Source organism: Budorcas taxicolor, chromosome 2 (assembly GCF_023091745.1).
Source record: "Budorcas taxicolor isolate Tak-1 chromosome 2, Takin1.1, whole genome shotgun sequence".
NCBI classification, from domain to species: Eukaryota; Metazoa; Chordata; class Mammalia; order Artiodactyla; family Bovidae; genus Budorcas; species Budorcas taxicolor.
Genome location: NC_068911.1, coordinates 177,611,883 through 177,631,162, shown reverse-complemented (window position 1 = coordinate 177,631,162; position 19,280 = coordinate 177,611,883). Strand labels below are relative to the sequence as shown.

Genomic DNA, 19,280 nt, shown 5'->3' with positions numbered 1-19,280 from the left:
CTTGATGAGCTGCAAGAGCGAAGGGAACGAAAGTGCAGGTGGGAGAAAGCAGGACACTGGAAATAAAGGGACCCCGAGGGCTCAGTGCTCCCGGGCGGCTGGCCCTGGGGGTCAGACGTGGTTACAGGCGGGCTCCTGGTCCCGGCGGCCCCAGGGCCAAATGACCTGGATCCTCCCTGGATGCTGAGATCAACCTTAAAACCCCTCTCTGCCTTGTTGGACAATCCAACGACTGTTTAGGGTTCCCGCCCCAGGCTTCCAAAGGACTCCAAACGATGACCGACCAGGAGCAGTTACGCATCCTGGGAACTGGAGCAGGAGGAAGAACGGCTGCCAGAGCAATGAGCAAGGGGTGTGGAAGAAACCCAACCATCCAGGGACCCCCCCAGCCCCGACCAGGGCAGACGGAGAAGCAAGCAGGCTATCAGACTACCCCATCTCTGCAGAACGACAAACACCATCACCAGTCATGGAGCCACTCAGCCACGGCCTGACCCTGGCCTCCTCCACGGGCTTTGGGGGTGTGGGCAGCGGCCATCACCAGCTATGGAGCCACTCAGCCACGGTCTGACTCTGGCCTCCTCCACGGGCTTGGGGGGTGTGGGCAGCAGCGTTTCCCAGCTTTCTGTGCAGGGACCCCAACACGGGAGCCTGGGGAAGGCGGAGGCGGGGGGAGTCCACCCTCAGTGCCTCTGGGGGGGCCACGGCACCTCCTTCCTTCCAGGCGAGACCAACCAAGTCTGCGATTGGGCACTGGCTCGTAACACCCCCCAACCCCCGCCCCCTGAAGGTCAAGGCCCGGGCGGTCTCCACCTGTGCAAACAGCCAGACAGGTTGCTTGGAACATGAGGGCGTAGCCACCAGGCAGGCAGAACATGGGGGGCAGCAAGCAGGTCCGAGGAAGCCAGTGAAGGAAGAAAAAGCCTCAGCGAGCACTTCCGAGCACCTGCCTTCCCTGCACACGCCAGCGCTTCGTGGAGACCCCAGGGCTCACGACGGCCCCAGGGATGCAGGCTCTCACTGCCACCTAGGACCCTGGAAGCAGCTCTGGGGCAAAGGGAGCTGCCTGAGGCCTCGGAGCTGGAAGGCGGGCCCCAGGTCGGGCCAGCCTGGCTCTGCCGGACGGCAGGCGGCCTGCGGATGTCGCTTGCCTCTCTCCACGGAACCAGCCTTCGGGGCGGGGCAGGCTAGACTCACAGAGCTGAGGGAAGTCGGTGCCTCTTCTGCCAGCAGAGGGGGCCCGGAAAGCAGTGACATCAACTCAAGGGTGTCCACGGGGATGCTCTTTTAGTTCTGGGTGACGGAGCCCAGGTGCTCAGCCTGAGACCAGCCAGCTGCCGCTTCAGAGGGGGAGCCGGAGACCCCTGCAGGTCACAGGGCAAGCTGGCGGCCCCTGAAGGCACAGCGCAGGCCCTGACGGCCAACAGGGCTGCTCCATGGCGCGGCGCTGCCTCCCGCCCACCGAACGAGCTCCATGACCAGGAGAGCCAGGACGCTGCACCACCCATTTGCGAAAGTTCCAAACACCACGTGTAGGGCCGCTGCCCAAAAGGATCTAGAACCCAGGTCATCTCCCATGCTGGAGAAGGGCATGGCAACTCACTCCAGTGTTCGTGCCTGGAGAATCCCACAGACAGAAGAGCCTGGCGGGCTACAGTCCATGGGGCCGCAAAGAACCGGACACGGCTGAGCGACTGTGTGTGTGTCTCACACGTATGCCACGAGCCCTCCAGGAGACCCGTGTTCTCCACACTGGAGTGCGTGACGGTAAGTTAGAGAGATGGTGGGCTAAAGGAGAGAGGGCTCTTCTTTTTCCAACTGTAGGACTTCTCAGAACCTTTAAATGTGGCAATATGGGGAGAAGCTTCTAGAAGGTAATTAAGAGTACGCCATGTTTCTCCAACTGCTTGTTGTCTTTGTTCCTCAAGAGACTCAACACCAAAGGGCGCTGAGCAATGTCACGAAAGCTGGGGCAGGCGTAAGTTGCACCATGCCCTGAGCAGAAGAAGGCTCAGCGGGGCAGGGGCCTTCCCAGCCAGCTCATCTCGTCTTGTCTGCAGACGAGGCCTCTGCCCCGCCTCCTCTGTGGCATCTCGCTGTCCCTGTGTTCTCACTGCTGGGGGCAACAGGGCGCAGCAGTGCAGGACCCTGGGCTGCCTGGGCTCACAGCCTCGCTCCTCGGTTACCACAAGCTGCCGAAGCCCCTGCTGCTGCTTCTCCCCAAGTGGGGACGGAACAGCCTCAGAAGAGGTTTTCTGAAAAGTTAAGGAGATACATTCCCTGCCAGAAGCTACAAGCTATCTTTGAGTTTGTTCTCTGCCTTTTAACTTCACTTTGTTGAAACTTTAAAATTAAATTTGCACATTTCAAGCCCATCACACTGGCATGAGCTTCCGTGCGTGGTGAAGGCCTTCCCCCCAACTCCCAACATCAGTATCACTGCTGTTCTCTACCCCCCGGTTCTCTTGTGTTCATGTAATACTGGCTCCTTAGTCCATCAGGAGTGTGAGGACGCGCTGCTAAAGATATTTAGCTTCTTTTCCTTCACAACTATTAGCTGTTTCAGCTATTTTATTGAACGATCAACTTGTTTCTCGCAGTGAAGCGTGACTATCGCTTGTAACACACCCTAAGTCCCTACATCCCGGGGCCTGTGCTGAGCGGTGGGCCGCCTGTGCTGCCCCCCGAGGGCAGCCCGCTCCGGGGCGCCACGCTGTCCCGCTGTCACCAGTGGGATCTTGCCCTCCCACCCCCTGGCGTCATTTGCACTCTAAGCGGTTTACGCCAGCGTGGACTTTGGTACCTTCAATTTAAAGGCAGTCGCTTTACTGACCTGTCCCTTTAGTTCCTGCAGGGCAAGAGTCTGCTTTTCCTTTTTTTTTTTTTTTTTTTACTTTATTTTACTTTACAATACTGTATAGGTTTTGCCATACATTGACATGAATCCAGCACGGGTGTATATGCGTTCCCAAACATGAACCCCCCTCCCACCTCCCGAGTCTGCTTTTCCTAAAAAGTTTAGGCCTGCTTTAGTAGCTTAGAGAACAGGGCCACACTGCTCGGGTTTCGACAGGACGCCTTTCTAAGGGGCGCTCTGTCTGCAGCGCGCACAATGCTGTGTGTGTGTGTACGCACGCGCCGGGGTGGGGGCGTCTGCTATAAAGGTGTTCACCTTGGCACAGCTGTGTGTGTGTGTGTGTGTGTGTGTGTGTGTGTGTGTGTGTGTGTGTGTGTGTGTGTGTGTGTGTGTGTGCCGGGGTGGGGGTGTCTCCTAAGAAGCGCCCACCTTGGCACAGCTGTGTGTGTGGGTCTATCTGTGTATGTATCTGTGTGTGGTGTGTGCCGGGATGGGGCCGTCTAAGAAGTGTCCACCTTAGCACAGCTGTGTGTGTGTGTGTGTGTGTGTGTGTGTGTGTGTGTGTGTGTGTGTGTGTGTGTGTGTGTGTGTGTATCTGTGTGTGTGTGGTGATGAGGGGATCTCCTATAGAAGCGTCCACCTTGGTGCAGTGGGCCCCACAGCCAGCCCAGGCAGAATGGGGCAGCAGTTTCCTTGCTCATCCCAGTCTGAAGGCGCTTCACAGCAGAAGACAGATTCTAAGGGTCTTTTTTTCCTGAGGTCCTTATAAGTTCCATGGTGTCCATCTGCCCCCATCACAAGTAACTTTTATAGTTTCACTGTAGGAGATGGTCTGGCCTTAGGAGGACATGTCAGGAACGATCTGTTTTCCTTGTTAAAGGCAGCAGTTCAATGGACAACACACCAGAATCAACAGCGGGGCCTGGCTCTGCCGTCCCCTCGGTCGCGGCTCAGGCCCGGGGCTCACGGGTGCTGGGACAGCCTCGGTTTCGTCTGTAAAAGCGGTCCCTCCCACCTGCCTCACAGAGCGGCCGTGGAAACGAAACGCGGTAACGGGGGAGACCTGTTAACAGCGAGGCCCTTCCACCAGCTCCTGACACTTAACGGACCTCCACTGTGGCGAGTCATTTTCCTCTGTCATCGCTGAAAAAGGTCTTATGACGAATGACAAGAGGGGGGTCAGATTCTCAATCTGAGACCAAACCAAAAAGTTTCCATCTTGCCCTTTATGGTCTAACAGAAGCATACTACTCGGAGGCCGACACCAAAGCAGACGGGAGGTCCCTAACTTTCAAGTCGCCGAGCTCGGAGAATTCCAAGCCCGCGGACACAGTGGTAACCTCCTCGGCTGCTCCAGAATGCTCGGGACGCATCCCTGGAGTCGGCTCCTGGCAGACCCCTCTGCTCCCTGGAGTCAGCTCCTGGCAGACCCCTCTGCTCCCTGTGAACACACCCACAGCACAGCACGGGGCCTTGTGCTCTTCTCCTTTAATTGGTTTCAAGTTCTAAGGCTCTGGACTGTGTGATCAGGAGGCAATCCAGGCCATCCTGCACTGGATCAAATGAGGGTCTGTTAGTCTGCACGTAACAGAACTCATCAGAATTCCAAGCAACTTCCAGCCATCCCTATGGGGGAATCAGAGGAGTGCCCCCAGGAAGCCCTGTTTCCTCTAAGTAAATCACGCCATTTCATCCTGACATCAATCACCATCAGGTGGCGGGGTCCTCGTCTCGGCAACAGGCTGGCGTCATGAAGGGCCACCTCCACCGCGGTCTGGAGCGGGGAACAGAGGGCCAACCGGGCACCCAGAGTCCGGGGTCTGCTTTTCCCCTCAGCCTTGCTTTCGTCACTACAGCTGCAGGCCATTCGACGAGCTAAAAACACTTGCTTTTGAAAAGGTTCACCACAACTTTGCAAGGAATGGAGTTCATTAAAATCCTGCCGGAGGCCCTTGGCAGGAATGCTTTTTCCCCTTGTAAAAGGGACCTGCAGCACCAGTCGCCCGAAGGAGAGCTCAGAATAAGCTCAGAAACAGGAGGCTGGAGGGGTCCCTGAAGAGCACCGGTGTCCATTCTTACCCAGGGAGGGCTCTAGAGACAGCACCGGCTGGGGAGAGAACGCTTCCTGTAGACCCCACGACACAGGCAAGAGCGGAAGCCCAGTGCCCCTACCTCCAGCAGAAACCCACAAGCCACTTGCCAAGGCGTGAGTGGAGGCTGACTCCCTGCCTCCTCTGTGCCTGCGGAGCTACAGAGCCCTGGCTCCAGGCAGGGGAGCCCCCTCCCCTTGGCTCTCGGCACTCCCCCCACCCCCCGACAGCAGGGAAACCTACATGCGGTGGGGAAGCCCAGCCAAAAGGCCCCGCTGAGCATCTCCAAAGAAGGTTCCTGAGCACGGCCGGGGGGGGGGGGGGGGGGTCGTCGGGGTGTCCTACTTCCCGGAACACCAACTGGACTCAAGGATTTGGTGAAGAAAGCATTCTTTTTTATGTTAAAATGTCTTGCATGTGGGCAAGTTATGAACTGGAATGCAATTTTTTTTAAAAGACAAAACAAAATTCTTTGCTAGAGACGGCCACTTTTGGCTTTGCCCTCAAAACTCCAGAGGTATGTAAATATTTGCTCTCCTCAGGAATCCTTTGTCAGGGAAACTTTGGGAAAAGAACCTAAGGGACGGTGGGGGGGGGGGGGCGGGGGGAGAGGTGGCCACAGCCAGGGAGAAGAGAGCGCAAAGCTCCCTGAAGAGCCAGGACCACTGTTACTCAGAAGCAAAGACACGACCGTGCCTGCCGGGTGCGTGACAGACAGGGAGCGAAGCTGGCACGGCCAAGCCGTCCTCCTTTCAGAAAACCTCGCCTGAATTCCTGATTAAGTGCTGGCGCCGCAGAGCCAGGCCTTTCATCTCGCACCCGCGGCACCCAGAATGGCGTGTGGCACCCAGGATGTCAGATGCTTACAGGAAGAACTCAGCTCCTCAACTCAGGACAGGCGTCTTCAGAGCTCATCAGCTGGTCAAGTCCAAAGGGGCAAGAAGCTCCATCTGAAACTGTCCCTCTTTGGGATCCAGCTCTAGGATCCCTGCGTCTTTTCTTCCCCGTGTCTAAGAAGCTGAGGAATACAGGCAGCACACTTCTTCCGGAGCTGCGCGGTGTGAGCTTCGCAGGGAGTGTTCACGAAATGCTGACTGAACCCACTCCCTCCTCCCCTGCTAGGTCTAAGACTGCTTCAGAAAGCAGACGTATTTAAACACCGTCTTTGACATAAAGGAGGAAAGCACGCTGGTGTGGGACTGTTTTAAGCGGCGACAATCACGGGGAGTCCAGGCAGGCAGAAAACACAGGAGGCCTGGTCAGTCTTGACCACAGATGGAGCAGGTCACGCCTGGCCTCGAGGCCCCAAGGAAGGCTCAGCTTCATCTCCTGGGGACAGAACTTGAGTCTGATGCTCTCACGACACACAGCTATCACTGAGAAAACCATTCCCAGATTTCATGGGTTCAGCCACTAAAGACTGAAAACTGACAACATGTAGCAGAGGTCAGACAGATAGTCGGTGATATCAGTGACCGTTAAACAGCAACAGCAGCCTCAGTGCTACTCACAGAGGCAGGAGAGCGTGGCTCCAGCGTCCTGGCCAACACAAGCTAGAGGTCTCCACCCACTGGCTCACGGAGCCCATGCTGAGGTGCGCCCTGCGCATGCCGGCCTTCTAATCTGCCAAGTGGGATCTCCCCGTGGACCTTCGTATCTACAAGTGGCCCGTTTCTGTGAGCTGCTCAAAGTGTAGGTACTGCTGAGGCTGCCCTTCTATTTCTGGAGGGCAATTCTGGCTGCTAAGAGGAAATATGCTGAAATGAAAACCGATCAAGTTCTCAACTCCCTGGTCAGAGCATCAGGCCCTTGTACCTCTAACTCACAGACCGAGTGGGATGGCCTGGGTGCTTTAACCCCTCACTGGAGTAAATCCAGTCTGCGGACACCCAAGAGCTGGACCTTTGGGTGACGATAAGCAAAGGAGGGAGGAAGAATTAAAAAATGAAGTGACTGACATTTGCAGGCAAAGATGTTTCTGCTTAGTTAAACAGATTTAGGTCTATTTTTGGTTTGCTCTTAAAAAGGCAAAGGACGGCTGGCCTGCTGGGTGCCAATTTGCAGGAACAAACTCCTTCCTCAGCTCAGGGCTCAAAATACACCCCAGTGGAGAAGTTTCGGTGCTTGCTGCCAGCGTGCAGAGTAAAGCCATAGAAGGTCAAAGTTGAGGAAGCCAAGGGACCATCTTAACGTCATGTGATTCTCGGCCCACATGGACCTGCGGGCATTTCTGAAGCAGCTTAACCATGGCTTCTGGCTGGCTTCACTCGAGCACAATGGGATTAATAAGTAATAAAATGATGCTTTGGCCATCTGCAAAGGAAGGTCATTTTCCACCAATCAGAGCACGCATCATAATCCCAGGCAGCAAAAGCTCAGACAGAGGAAAGAAAAAAGCACACCGACCTGGCATGCTAAATCAGGCTGCCTCGGCCCAAAGCTGCCAGGCACCCTCCACGTCTCTTTAATGCTCCTCGGGAATCGGGCCGCTGGTGGACCCGATGGATTCCCCGCACTTCCCTGGCTCCGACATCTAAGCGAGGCCATTTCCTTCATGGGCAATGCTGGCAAATCCCAACGTTCAGTCTCAAGAGCTGGAGGCTTTTCTTGAGAACAGCACCACCTCCCCGTCATTACTGGGGGCAGGTAAGCTGGGGAGGAATGGCTGTGATGAACGCCAGGCCGGGCCGATAGCGGCTCTGAGAACGTCTGCCTGATCCCAGATTACAGGGAACAAAGGCCTGGACGCACGGCTTCTAGACGGGCTCAAGACAGGGCGAGTCTCCTCAATTACCGCTTTGAAGAGGAACTAAAACTGCAAGTGAATTTCAGGGCCACAGCGCTACACCCAGCACAGACTGACTAACAAGAATGAAGGAATTCTGCTCATCCAGTTAGAAAGAAAAAACAAAAGCAAAAAAACAGAACAAAACACAGACAGACCTGTCACGCCCAGGGAAAATGGAAGAAAAATAGCACTGGTGAAAGGTAAACAATCAAAGAAGTAACTTCCAGGACCTACAAAACCTGCCCAAGTGCTCTGAATCCATCACAGTGCAAGGCAGGGGCCTTGGACCGGTTTCTGAAGCATGTCAGTAGAGTTTTAACGAGGCATGCCTCATCAGACCCTAATTCAGTGCAAAGTCAGGCTCCATTTCCATCTGGACACTCTTCATACTTCAAATTAAAAAAGGAGCGGGACTTCCTTGGAGGTCCAGTGGTCGAGCCTTCACCCTCCACTGCAGGAGGTGGGGGGGTTCGACCCCTGGTCAGGGAGCTAGGATCCCACATGCCCTGAAGCCAAAAGACCAAAGCACAAAACAGAAGCAATGTTGTAACAAATAGGTAACTTAAAAAATGGTGCATGTTAAAAAAAATTTTTTTTTTTTAAATAAAAGGCTGGCCCCACACAGCCCAGTGCCCAGTGAAGCAGTGGGCCACAGCGAGCTGCACATCCCGAGTGGCCAGCCCACAGGGAGCAGCTTCAAGTCTCTGGCTGTTTCTCATTATGTGAAGTTTACACGATTTTCCATAATACAGTCTATGTTTTAAATGCTGTAGATCACTAATAACATTTCCCCTACAAAGAGGTAAGACAGACAGATGAGGAAGAGGCACCACATTTAACCTGTGGCTGCGGTGTCAGCAATACGAAGTAAAGGTACCCAGCACCACCCTGCTTCTCCCTCAGAGTTTGTCATCCAGTAAAGGAGGAGCGGTCCCATGTACACTGGAGGGGTACTGTGAAAATCAGTGCGCGCGTGCATCAGTAGTGTCTGGCTCTCTGAGGCCCCGCAGGCTGTGGTCCTGCAGGCCCCTCTGTCCGCGGAGCTTTCCAGGCGAGAGTCCGGGACTGTGCTGTGGCCCTGCAGGCACCTCTGTCCGCGGAGCTTTGCAGGCGAGAGTCCGGGACTGTGCTTCGGCCCTGCAGGCCCCTCTGTCCATGGAGCTTTGCAGGCGAGAGTCCGGGACTGTGCTTCGGCCCTGCAGGCCCCTCTGTCCGCGGAGCTTTGCAGGCGAGAGTCCGGGACTGTGCTGTGGCCCTGCAGGCCCCTCTGTCCGCGGAGCTTTGCAGGCGAGAGTCCGGGACTGTGCTTCGGCCCTGCAGGCCCCTCTGTCCATGGAGCTTTGCAGGCGAGAGTCCGGGACTGTGCTTCGGCCCTGCAGGCCCCTCTGTCCATGGAGCTTTGCAGGCGAGAGTCCGGGACTGTGCTGCGGCCCTGCAGGCCCCTCTGTCCATGGAGCTTTGCAGGCGAGAGTCCGGGACTGTGCTGCGGCCCTGCAGGCCCCTCTGTCCATGGAGCTTTGCAGGCGAGAGTCCGGGACTGTGCTGCGGTCCATTTTCCTCCTCCAGGGTGTCTTCCTGACGAAGGAATCGAACCTGCATCTCCAGGGCCTCCTGCACTGTAGGCGGATTCCTTACCTGCTGAGCCACCAGGGAAGCCCACATATAACGCGTACGCAGACATAAAGAGGCCAACGGCAGAGCCCACGACTCTACTGAAAAGCTTAGTCATGAACCAGGTATTACGATATACAGTTACGAGTTTATAAACAGTTGGAATACACTCAAGTCGCTCGCTCAGATGACGAAGGCTTACGATCTGTAAGGTTTGGCTGAGGGAACATTCCCAGCGGTTTGAATTTTAAAACTGCCCCTTTTCTCCTCTTTTCTTTTTGGAAAATTAGATGAAGTAACTAGTGCCCAGCTCAGTCCCGGGGACGCAGCACGTGCTCACTGAACGTTAGCTGCTGACCCCCCACCTCCACCCACCTCCGTCCCTTCTCCAGTCATTCTTCTACAGATAACGCTGCAGGTGGGAGAACAGCCCCGACAGCGACCTCTGGGGTGCCGCTTCCTCCCCGTGGCCCGTCAGGGGCTCCACAGCGCGGGACCCCACCTGGGCCAGTGCTGTCCTGCAAACTAACCCCCGAGGCGGGCTGTCATCCGGCCAAGGCGAAGGGTGGCCTGCAACTCACTCCTGCATTCACCATCAGCGCTGCAACTTCCCTGCTGAGCCCAAGGAGAACCGGCCTACGCAGCTCACGAACCCACTGACCAGGTTTCCAGCAAAGCGGCTACATGCACGTCTCTGCGGCAGGGACGAGGGCGCCACTGAGACAGGACACAGCTGTAGGAAAACACTCCAGTTGCCATAAGAACAAAACAGCCCGCGAAACACCAAGAAGACTCTACCGAGAAAAACCTGCCCATCATCTCTGATTTCCACATTTGCTCTGTTCCCAAAACACAGTAGTAACTCAACTGCAAGCTGAATCGCCATGCAGCCGGGCACAGCGTGACGCTCAGCGGAGGAGCAGCAGCGTGGCCTCCGAGCCGACCGGCTGAGGGGCCTGATCCTACCCGTGGCTTCTGCCTACCCCGGGCCGCGGCTGGCCAGCTAGAGCTCTCCAAGGAAAACAAGCCGTGCAGCTCGGCCCAGCCTGCCTCTCGCGCTGCGACCTGACGGGACTGCTGAGAGGTAACCGAGGCCATGCCAGAGAAAGCGCTCGGTACAACGCACTGCCCACGAGGGACAGGAGTCATTTCAGATGAGCGTGAGAGAACAGAAGGCTGTGGTGATGATGGGGCGATGGTGACGATGCCACGTCAAATCCAAGCCCTCCTGATGACTTCTAAGGACACCTCCCACCCATCCAACTTGATGTTTCATCATTTCCCAACAAAGACCGTTTCTCTGCCTCACATTTCACATGCCTATGCCATGTCTGAGCCAATGTTTAAAAATTAGGATCTCTCACATAGAACTCCCAATGTACGGCACTCCCAGAGAAATCTGGAAACAAGCCCCAGAGAATCAGAGCTCACAGGGCAAGAAGCAACAGGAGTAAAGGGCGCACTGGCCAGACCTCGTCTGCACACCAAGGCCGCTTAGGCCTTGGAGCTGGCCCTTGTCGGGTGCCGGGTGTGGGACCCCCGATTCTGAGCGCATGGTGGGTTTGCGTGCATCTCAATTCAGCCTCTGTTCCCTCACACTCACCTGAAATGACTCACTGCCCAGCCAGGACCTGCCGCCGTTTCTATCACAAGCGCCAGGAGCGGGCTTTCTCATCACGGCTCTCTTCCTGGAGAACCCTTCTCCTTCCTTCCTTCCAGAACTATTACACAGAAAAGGCAGCAAGCTCACAGGTCCGTCCACCAGCTCGCCTCTGTCCACACAGCGGCCTCTCTCTTGGAGCCTGTGTCTCTATAGACTGACAGCTGCACCCTGGACCTTGGGGACTGCTGGCAAGAGTTTCATCTGTGAACGGCCTTTAGTCTCCTGCAGTAACGTTCTTCCCCAGTAAAACGGTTCTGAATGCATACAAGGGAACTAAGGACATCGCCACAGCATATGAACAAGTTATCGAGCTGCTACCTTTAAAAGACACCTGACTGGTGAGCAACAGCTGGTGACTGGTCATCCCTCTGAGAAGCTGAGGGGACACAGTGGCAACAACAGGGGCCGATCGGGGCGGGCTCAGGTTGCCACCCGGGGCCAGAACCCACCGGCCAAATGATCTAGTACCTCAGCTGTCTCTTGATCTTATTTGACTTCTTTGCATGATTTCTCACAGTTTCATAGGTTTTTTTTAACACTTTAAACATTTTCAAATAACATTATGGTGCCAGTGACTCTCTGGCATCATTCTGAGACCAGTCACTCAATGTATGTATATATACATGAATAAACAAATGCTTTTTTAAAAGATACATGTGTTTAGTTATCTTGAAATCCCATTACAAAATAATCATTTTGTGATATCTCAGTTAAGTACATACATATAATATAATATTTTTAAAACAGTTTTACGAATCAAAGAAGAAATCTAAATAGAATTACATTCCACTCCAATCAATACTGTCACAAAATCCCAAAAGTTTCCACAGAGGACCACAGGGAAATCACTCTTGATGATCTCGTGTTGAAATTGCATTGTTTCCCATGCTAAAGAGTAAGAGATTTTTCAATACAGAAAGTCTCTGTCTAAAAACGTTCCCTTCTGTATCATTTGTTCTCATACAAATAAATATTTTGAAAATAGATGTGATGAGCTTTTTAAAAGCCCAGTTTTGTGCTTTGTGCCATTTCAAGTTAGAAGTGAAGCCACTGAGGCACCTGGGAGGCTGGGTTTTTGTCCTGCTTTGGCTGGAGAAACGCCCACAGCGGCAGAGACTAGCACAGCCTGGAGCCAGGTCCTCCGGGGTGCGTGCGGCCCCTGCCTCCCGAGCCTAACTCCAAGCATCCAGCACGTGGAAGCACGGCCGCTGGAGGATGGGGTGCACAGTGTTCGCTTCAGAGCCCCCATCTTGGCTTTATGAGCACAGCCAGCGCAGGAAGAGGGAGAGTCAGGGGAAACTCCTCCCCTCTCCAGAGGAGCCTTGTAAGCCAGCGGCGGCGTCTAGCTGGGGGGGAGCTGTCTTGTGTGGTCTGAACTCCACGTGGAACAGGTGTATAAGGCAGCCTAGTATGGCCCCAACCCCAGAGGAAACCGCACAAACAAGGCACCTACCAGATCGATCAGGTCACTGAGGTTTTTCTCGATTTGCTGCGGAGGCAGACGCCTCATCAAGTCCAAGGCACAGTCCAGCTGCTGATCACTCTGCCAAAAGACAAACAGGAGTGTCTGAGTCATTCTGCCGATAGAAACACCAAAACCCCCTGTTTCAAAGGCGCTCCGACAGCTGCAGCTTGCCCAGGTATCCTGAGAGCAGACAGGCCTGCTGCGGGCCCACTGCCACGGCTCCTGGGGGGGAGACCGGCCGGGCCCTCCAGGATGGCAGCATCCGTCTCAAGTGGAGGATTCAAAAGATAGTTACATTTGCGGAAGGGGGCTGAGGGGTTCAGAAAGCTGCCCTGCTCAACACACATCTCAAAGTCTCACGCACTTTCCTTCTCCACCTCGACAGGCTGGCAGCCGTAGGGCCCCTAACTGGTTCTGCCGTGAAAAGGCTCAAGAAGCAGTCAGGCTTTATTCTCTGCTGTCACCTGGTCGTGACCGCCAGGACATGTCACCAGGTGTGGCTGCCCGATGAGCTCCAAGCCAAGGACAAAAAAGGCAAAGAACAAGACGCGCGCCGACATGTAAGGGCTGCAGTCATTCATCCGAGGCTGGGCCTACCTTCCCAGGCGCCAGGCCCTTGCAAAACAGACCAAGAGCTCCCTCCCGCTGGCCAGGTGGACAAGGGCGTAAGCTGGGGTCGGCGCTCTGCAGGGCCAGGAGGATAAAGACTGCTCTCGCTCTCACACTCATCTCTCCATTTAATATTCATACTGCACAGTTTCCCTGATGGCCCACTGGTAAAGCATCCATCTGCCAATGCAAGAGACTCAGGTTCAAGCCCTGGTCCGGGAAGATCCCGCCTGCCTCAGAGCAATGAAGCCTGCGAGCCACAGTTACCAAGCCTGTGCCCTGGAGCCCAGGAGCCGTAACTATGAAGTCCTCGTGCTCGGAGCCTGCGCTCCGCCCAAGAGAGGGCACCTCAGTGAGAACCCCATTTTCCACAACTGGACAGCAGCCCCTGCTCTCTGCAGTGAGAGAAAGGCTCGCATGCACTGAAGACTCAGCACAGTCAAAAGAAAGAAACTCTAACATTCACGCTGTGGACACACACCGAGAGCCTCTAACATTCACGCTGTGGACACACGCCGAGAGCCACCGTCAGGCACGGCAAAGAGCAATGAGCCGCAGAGGGAGGGAGCCAGGACCTGAGTCGGGGTGAGACCAGCGAAGACTACCGCATGTGATGCTAGGAAGTGCAAGTAAGGCAGGCGGGGCCCCCGACACAGCCAACCGGAGGCGCCGTCTGATCTGCAGCCTTAATCTGTTCTGTGCAGACCCGTCTCAGGAGTTCTGAAAGCCCTAAACCAACAAGCTCCAGAATCTTTATAAACTACATGAGGCAATCCTGGAAACGCTACATTTGACAGTAATAAAATATAAACTCTGAATCCGACCACCTGCACTTCCATGTACATCAACCACAAACAGGCTGTGGGACAAAGACCCGCTTTATATACACGCAGAGACATAACGCATATGCTAGCTGAAGGCAGTTTCCCTCCCAGGTAATCGATACAGCATATACAGCGGGCTGTTTGTAAAAAAAGAAAACCAAAACAAAACCCCTGGCCCCTGGCTCAAGATGATTATCGACGAGAACTCAGACACGACAAACAGGCTGTACTCCGCAAAAAGACCTACGCACACTCCAGAAACCATACACACTTGTTCTGCTCAGTGAGACTTCCCAGCAGCCAGGTATTCCCCACGTGTGCCAGGACCTCTATGCCAGCCAAGCCCCCGGGATGCGCGTCTGGCCCACCGACGTGGAACACACTTCAGTACTTCTAGGCTCAAGAACACACACATAAACTAACTGGACGCTGCCGACCTCTACTCAGTGCTCTGTTCTGCCATTCATTAACTTAGGACCTTGGGCAAATTTCTTAGCCTCTAGGGACATCTATTCACCCTGTGAAGGGTCAGAAAGGGAGCTACATTTAAAATGGAGCCAGACGGCCAGAAGGGGGAGCTCTCAAGCACCAACACGCACAACACCAATGACACACTCCGGCTGGGAGAGAGGACCCTGCATTCCAGGAGGAAAGAGGATTTCTCCTTGTCCAGCGGTGAGCCCAGCCCAGGGGAAGACATCACCACCTCGAACCCCCGAACTCTCCCCTTCCTCCAACGGCCATTCCTTCTAAGCACCCCTTCTCAACTTCCTCCTTTTTCTCTATAAAGTAAGGTTCCTCCCCTTTGTTTGCTATACTTTGCTTCTTTTTCCTGAACTGTAATTCTTTGCAATTCCCAAATAAGTCCATTTTGCTGGTATAATAACCAGCTATTTTATTTTTAAAGGTTGATAATCCATAAAATGAGGATACTATCTACTTCACAGAGTTGTCAGGATGATTTAGAGAATACTTGTGAAATGCATAATACATATTAGTATATATTTGATTAGGAGTGTTTTTGTGTATGCACACAAATACATATTTCAATTTTTAAAAATATTTTAAAATAAAATATTTTGTAACATTTGCCCCACTCAAGCCAACCCAGAAGTCTCTCCTATTGTTCTCAACAGAAGCTAGCTGTTCAAAACTCTGTAAATAGCTCTGTACTCCCTTGGCCACGCAAGAAGAGAAAACCCTAAATGAATCAAGTCAAACTAGTTAAAAAGTATAAACTAATGGGCCAAAGACCTTAACAGATGTCTCATCAAAGAAGACACACAGATGGTAAATAGCACCATCTGGAAAGGTGCTCAACATCACACGTCACCAGAGAAATACAAAGCAAAATGAGATACTATTACACATCCATCTGAATGGATCGAATCCAGAATTCTGTTAACACCAAAAGCTGAAAAGCACGTGGCACCACAGTAACTCTGATCCGTTGTCAGAGGATACGCAAAACGGCGCACCCACTTCCAAAGACAGCTTGGCAGTTTCTTCCAAAACTCAACATACTCTTACCACACAATCCAGCAACCATGCTGGAAATGAATGTTCTCACGAAAGCCTGCCCTCAACTGTCTATGGCGGCTTTATTCATAACTGCCAAAACTTGGAAGCAGTCAAGACAGCTTCAGTAGCTGAGTGGATAAAGAAACTGTGGTAACACAGACAAGGGGGTGTTATGACGCCATGAAAGGGCATGCGGGAGACAAATTCTGCACGCCCACCAAGTGGCAGAAGCTACTCTGCAGAGGGTACATACTGTATGAGTCCAGCTATGCCCTTTCGGAAAAGACAAAACTACACAGACAATTAAAAAACACACCAGTGGTTGCTAGGGGCTGGGAGGGAGAGAGGGGTGAGCACAGCACGGGAATTTCAGGGCAGTGACACTATACTCTACATGTAGTGGCGATAATGGCAGGCAGCTGTCATTCGGGGCGTCCCGGCAGCTCAAGTGGCAAAGAATCTGCCTACAACGCAGGAGATGTGAGTTCGATCCCTGGGTCGGGAAGACCCCCTGGAGAAGGAACTGGCAACCCACTCCAGCATTCTTGCCTGGGAGATCCCATGGACAGAGGAGCCTGCATGGGGTCACAAAGAATCGGACATGACTCAGTGAAACACACACACACACACACACAGACACAGACACACACACACACACACACACACACACACAGACACAGACACAGACACAGACACGGGCTGGCCTACACACACACACACACACACACACACACACACACACACACACACGGGCTGGCCTCAGACACAGACACACAGACACAGACACGGGCTGGCACACACACACACACACACACACACACACACACACACACACACACACACACACACACACACACACACACACACACACACACACACACACGGGCTGGCCTCCCTGCCTGCCTGGCTGTGCTGTGTGCAGGGATCAGGGGGATGTGCCGTTTCAAATCTGTCCAAACCCACAGGATGCACAGCCACCAAGAGTGAGCCTGAATGGAGACCATGGATCCTGAGTGATGGGGATGCAGGGCGGGCGCGCCAGCTCTGACTCTCGCGGGGGACGACCACCGCGGGAGAGGCCCAGGGTGCAGGGGAGATGTCTGCATCTCCTGCTGACCTTTGCCGCGCACCTAGAAGCGCTCTTAAAAAAAAAAACAAACCGGCGTTTCTCAACTGGGATTGATTCTGCCCTTCCCACAGCCCCCCAGGAGATGTGAGGACCGTACGGAGACATTTTCAGCTGTCATCACTGTGCAGGAGGGGACCTAACGGGAAAGCGCCCAGGACGCTTCTGAACGAACATCCTGCGACGCACAGAACAGACCCCAACAACCTGACCCAACAGGGCAGTAATGCCCAGCTGGAGAGACCTCGGCTTAGAAGAATTGTTCTGGGGAATTACAAACTCCCAGACTCTGGTTAAAGCCAAGAATCCAGAAAACTGCACACACACAGAACATTTTACGTACAATTCTAACTGACAGACTACCCATAACCCTAAAATGTCTGGTATTTGAAAATAGTCTCACCTAGATATTAACAATGTTCCTAAGAACAAGGGAAAGTTCTTAAATATAAGCCTGCTGCTGCTGCTACTAAGTTGCTTCAGTCGTGTCCGACTCTGTGCGACCCCAGAGACGGCAGCCCACCAGGCTCCCCCGTCCCTGGGATTCTCCAGGCAAGAATACTGGAGTGGGTTGCCATTTCCTTCTCCAATGCATTAAAGTGAAAAGTGAAAGTGAAGTCGCTCAGGCGTGTCCGACTCTTAGCGACCCCATGGACTGCAGCCTACCAGGCTCCTCTGCCCATGGGATTTTCCAGGCAAGAGTACTGGAGTGGGTGCCATTGCCTTCTCCGAAATATATAAGCCTACCTACGCTGAATCTTTAATTCAGACATAATGGGAAGTTCAGAAGGGATTAATCAGAAGCTGAGTATTTAGAAAAAGGAACACAACTTGACCAGAAAAGGTCAACATGAAAAGACCTGTTTTCATGCTTCCTAGGAGCCTGTTCACATGTCCCCCACCCCAATGCACTGACCACAGCCCCACCCCTCGAGGTGCCGGTAGCATGAAGGCTTTCCTTCTGGACAGTCCTCTGACTGCATTGAGTTTGGAGGCATTAAAATATTACTGCAAAATGGTCTAACCTGTATTTTGCATCAATCCCAACAATCTCAATAGGAAATACTCACTACAAATTTCTAAGGCTAAGGATGTCTTCAGTTCAGTTCAGTCGCTCAGTCGTGTCCAACTCTTTGTGACCCCATGAACCGCAGCACACCAGGCCTCCCTGTCCATCACCAACTCCTGGAGTCCACCCAAACCTATGTCCACTGAGTCAGTGATGCCATCCAACCATCTCATCCTCTGTCGTCCCCTTCCCCTCCTGCCCTCAATCTTTCCCAGCATCAGCGTCTTTTCAAAATGAGTCAGCTCTTCACCAAAGCACTGGAGTTTCAGCTCCAACGTCAGTCCTTCCAAATATTAAACACCTGGAACACCCAGGACTGGTCTCCTTTAGAATGGACTGGTTGGATGTCCTTGCAGTCCAAGGGACTCGCAAGTCTTCTCCAGCACCACAGTTCAAAAGCATCAATTCCTCAGTGCTCCGTTTTCTTCACAGTCCAACTCTCACATCCATACATCACCACCGGAAAAACCATAGCCTTGACTAGACCGACCTTTGTTGACAGAGTGATGTCTCTGCTTTTTAATATGCTGTCTAGGTTGGTCATAACTTTCCTTCCAAGGAGTAAGGATGTCTAACTGTTGTTAAATTAGTAAATGACTAAAAAGCTTCCCATAAAGCCAACCAACATGGGAAAACTTAATGACAGCTTGCAAAAAAATTTTAAATTATAGTTAACTGGAGCCCTCTGCTTAGGAGTCATCCCAAATCCTTAGAGGCCCAAACAGGAAATAGCTCAAGAGGATGAAGAAAACATGGCTGGTCCACAGCTACAAGCAACGTGAGTGGCCCCAGAAATAGAATGAGAGTGGGGCTGGGGAAGCAAGTCCCAGAGGACTACAGAGGGCGCTGCCACTTTCAAAAAGCTCAAAACCCAGCAGTACTGAACTCTTCTCTTTAAACTAAGACAGCAAGGCTTTCTTTCTCATTTGCTAAGACAAGGGAATGATAAATACAAAATTCGGAAGAGGGAGAAGGAGCCACAAGGGAAAAATAAAACTTGACATTCATCGAGGTCCTGCATGAAATAATGGACTCAAAGATATTCATAATATCAGGATGCTTAAACTTACCCATGTGTTAGTATGGTCCTTTACAGCTATCAGCGATCTAAATATTTCTGAGCGGGATGTGTGTACAGTTTCAGACTTTCACACGCGGCTGTCCAATTTCCCCAACTCCATTCAGTGAAGAGACTGCCTCCACTGTATACTCATTCTTGACTCCTCTATCCAAAGTGAACTGACCATACATGCACGGGTTGATTTCTGAGTTCTCTTTTTTATTGTCACTGTTTCACTTCACTCAATATTTTTTAAAGGTAACAGGAAAAAAAAAAAAAAACAAGAGCAAGCAAGGACAGGCACTGGGATTAAGGAGCCCAGAGTTTAAAGCCTGTGGAGGGGAGGAAGGAAGGTGTTCTTGCGTGGAACCTACCCCCACCCAGCGTCTGACTTCAGCGCCAGGACCGGGCGCTGAGAGCCTCGCCTTTGCCCCAGTGCGATCCCTTCACGACCACCACCTGGGTAACCACAGCAGCTTGGCAGGAGGCGGGTAGGGGGCTCTGCGACCCCTTTAAGATCTTCCCTCAGGGCAGGAGCTCAAGGCCTCTTGGGGCTTTCGCCTCCAACCCTTAGCGTGGGGTCAGGAGTACTCTGCT

General features: G+C 53.1%; 1 protein-coding gene across 1 annotated transcript in view; it reads right to left on the bottom strand.

The window, feature by feature from the left end:
- CAPZB (capping actin protein of muscle Z-line subunit beta) overlaps positions 1-19,280 on the bottom strand; it is a 138,891-nt gene that overhangs the window by 60,301 nt on the left and 59,310 nt on the right. Inside the window, exon 2 of the mRNA XM_052661088.1 lies at positions 12,463-12,552. Coding sequence (XP_052517048.1) covers positions 12,463-12,552 — 90 coding nt within the window. The remainder of the gene's footprint in view (positions 1-12,462; positions 12,553-19,280) is intronic.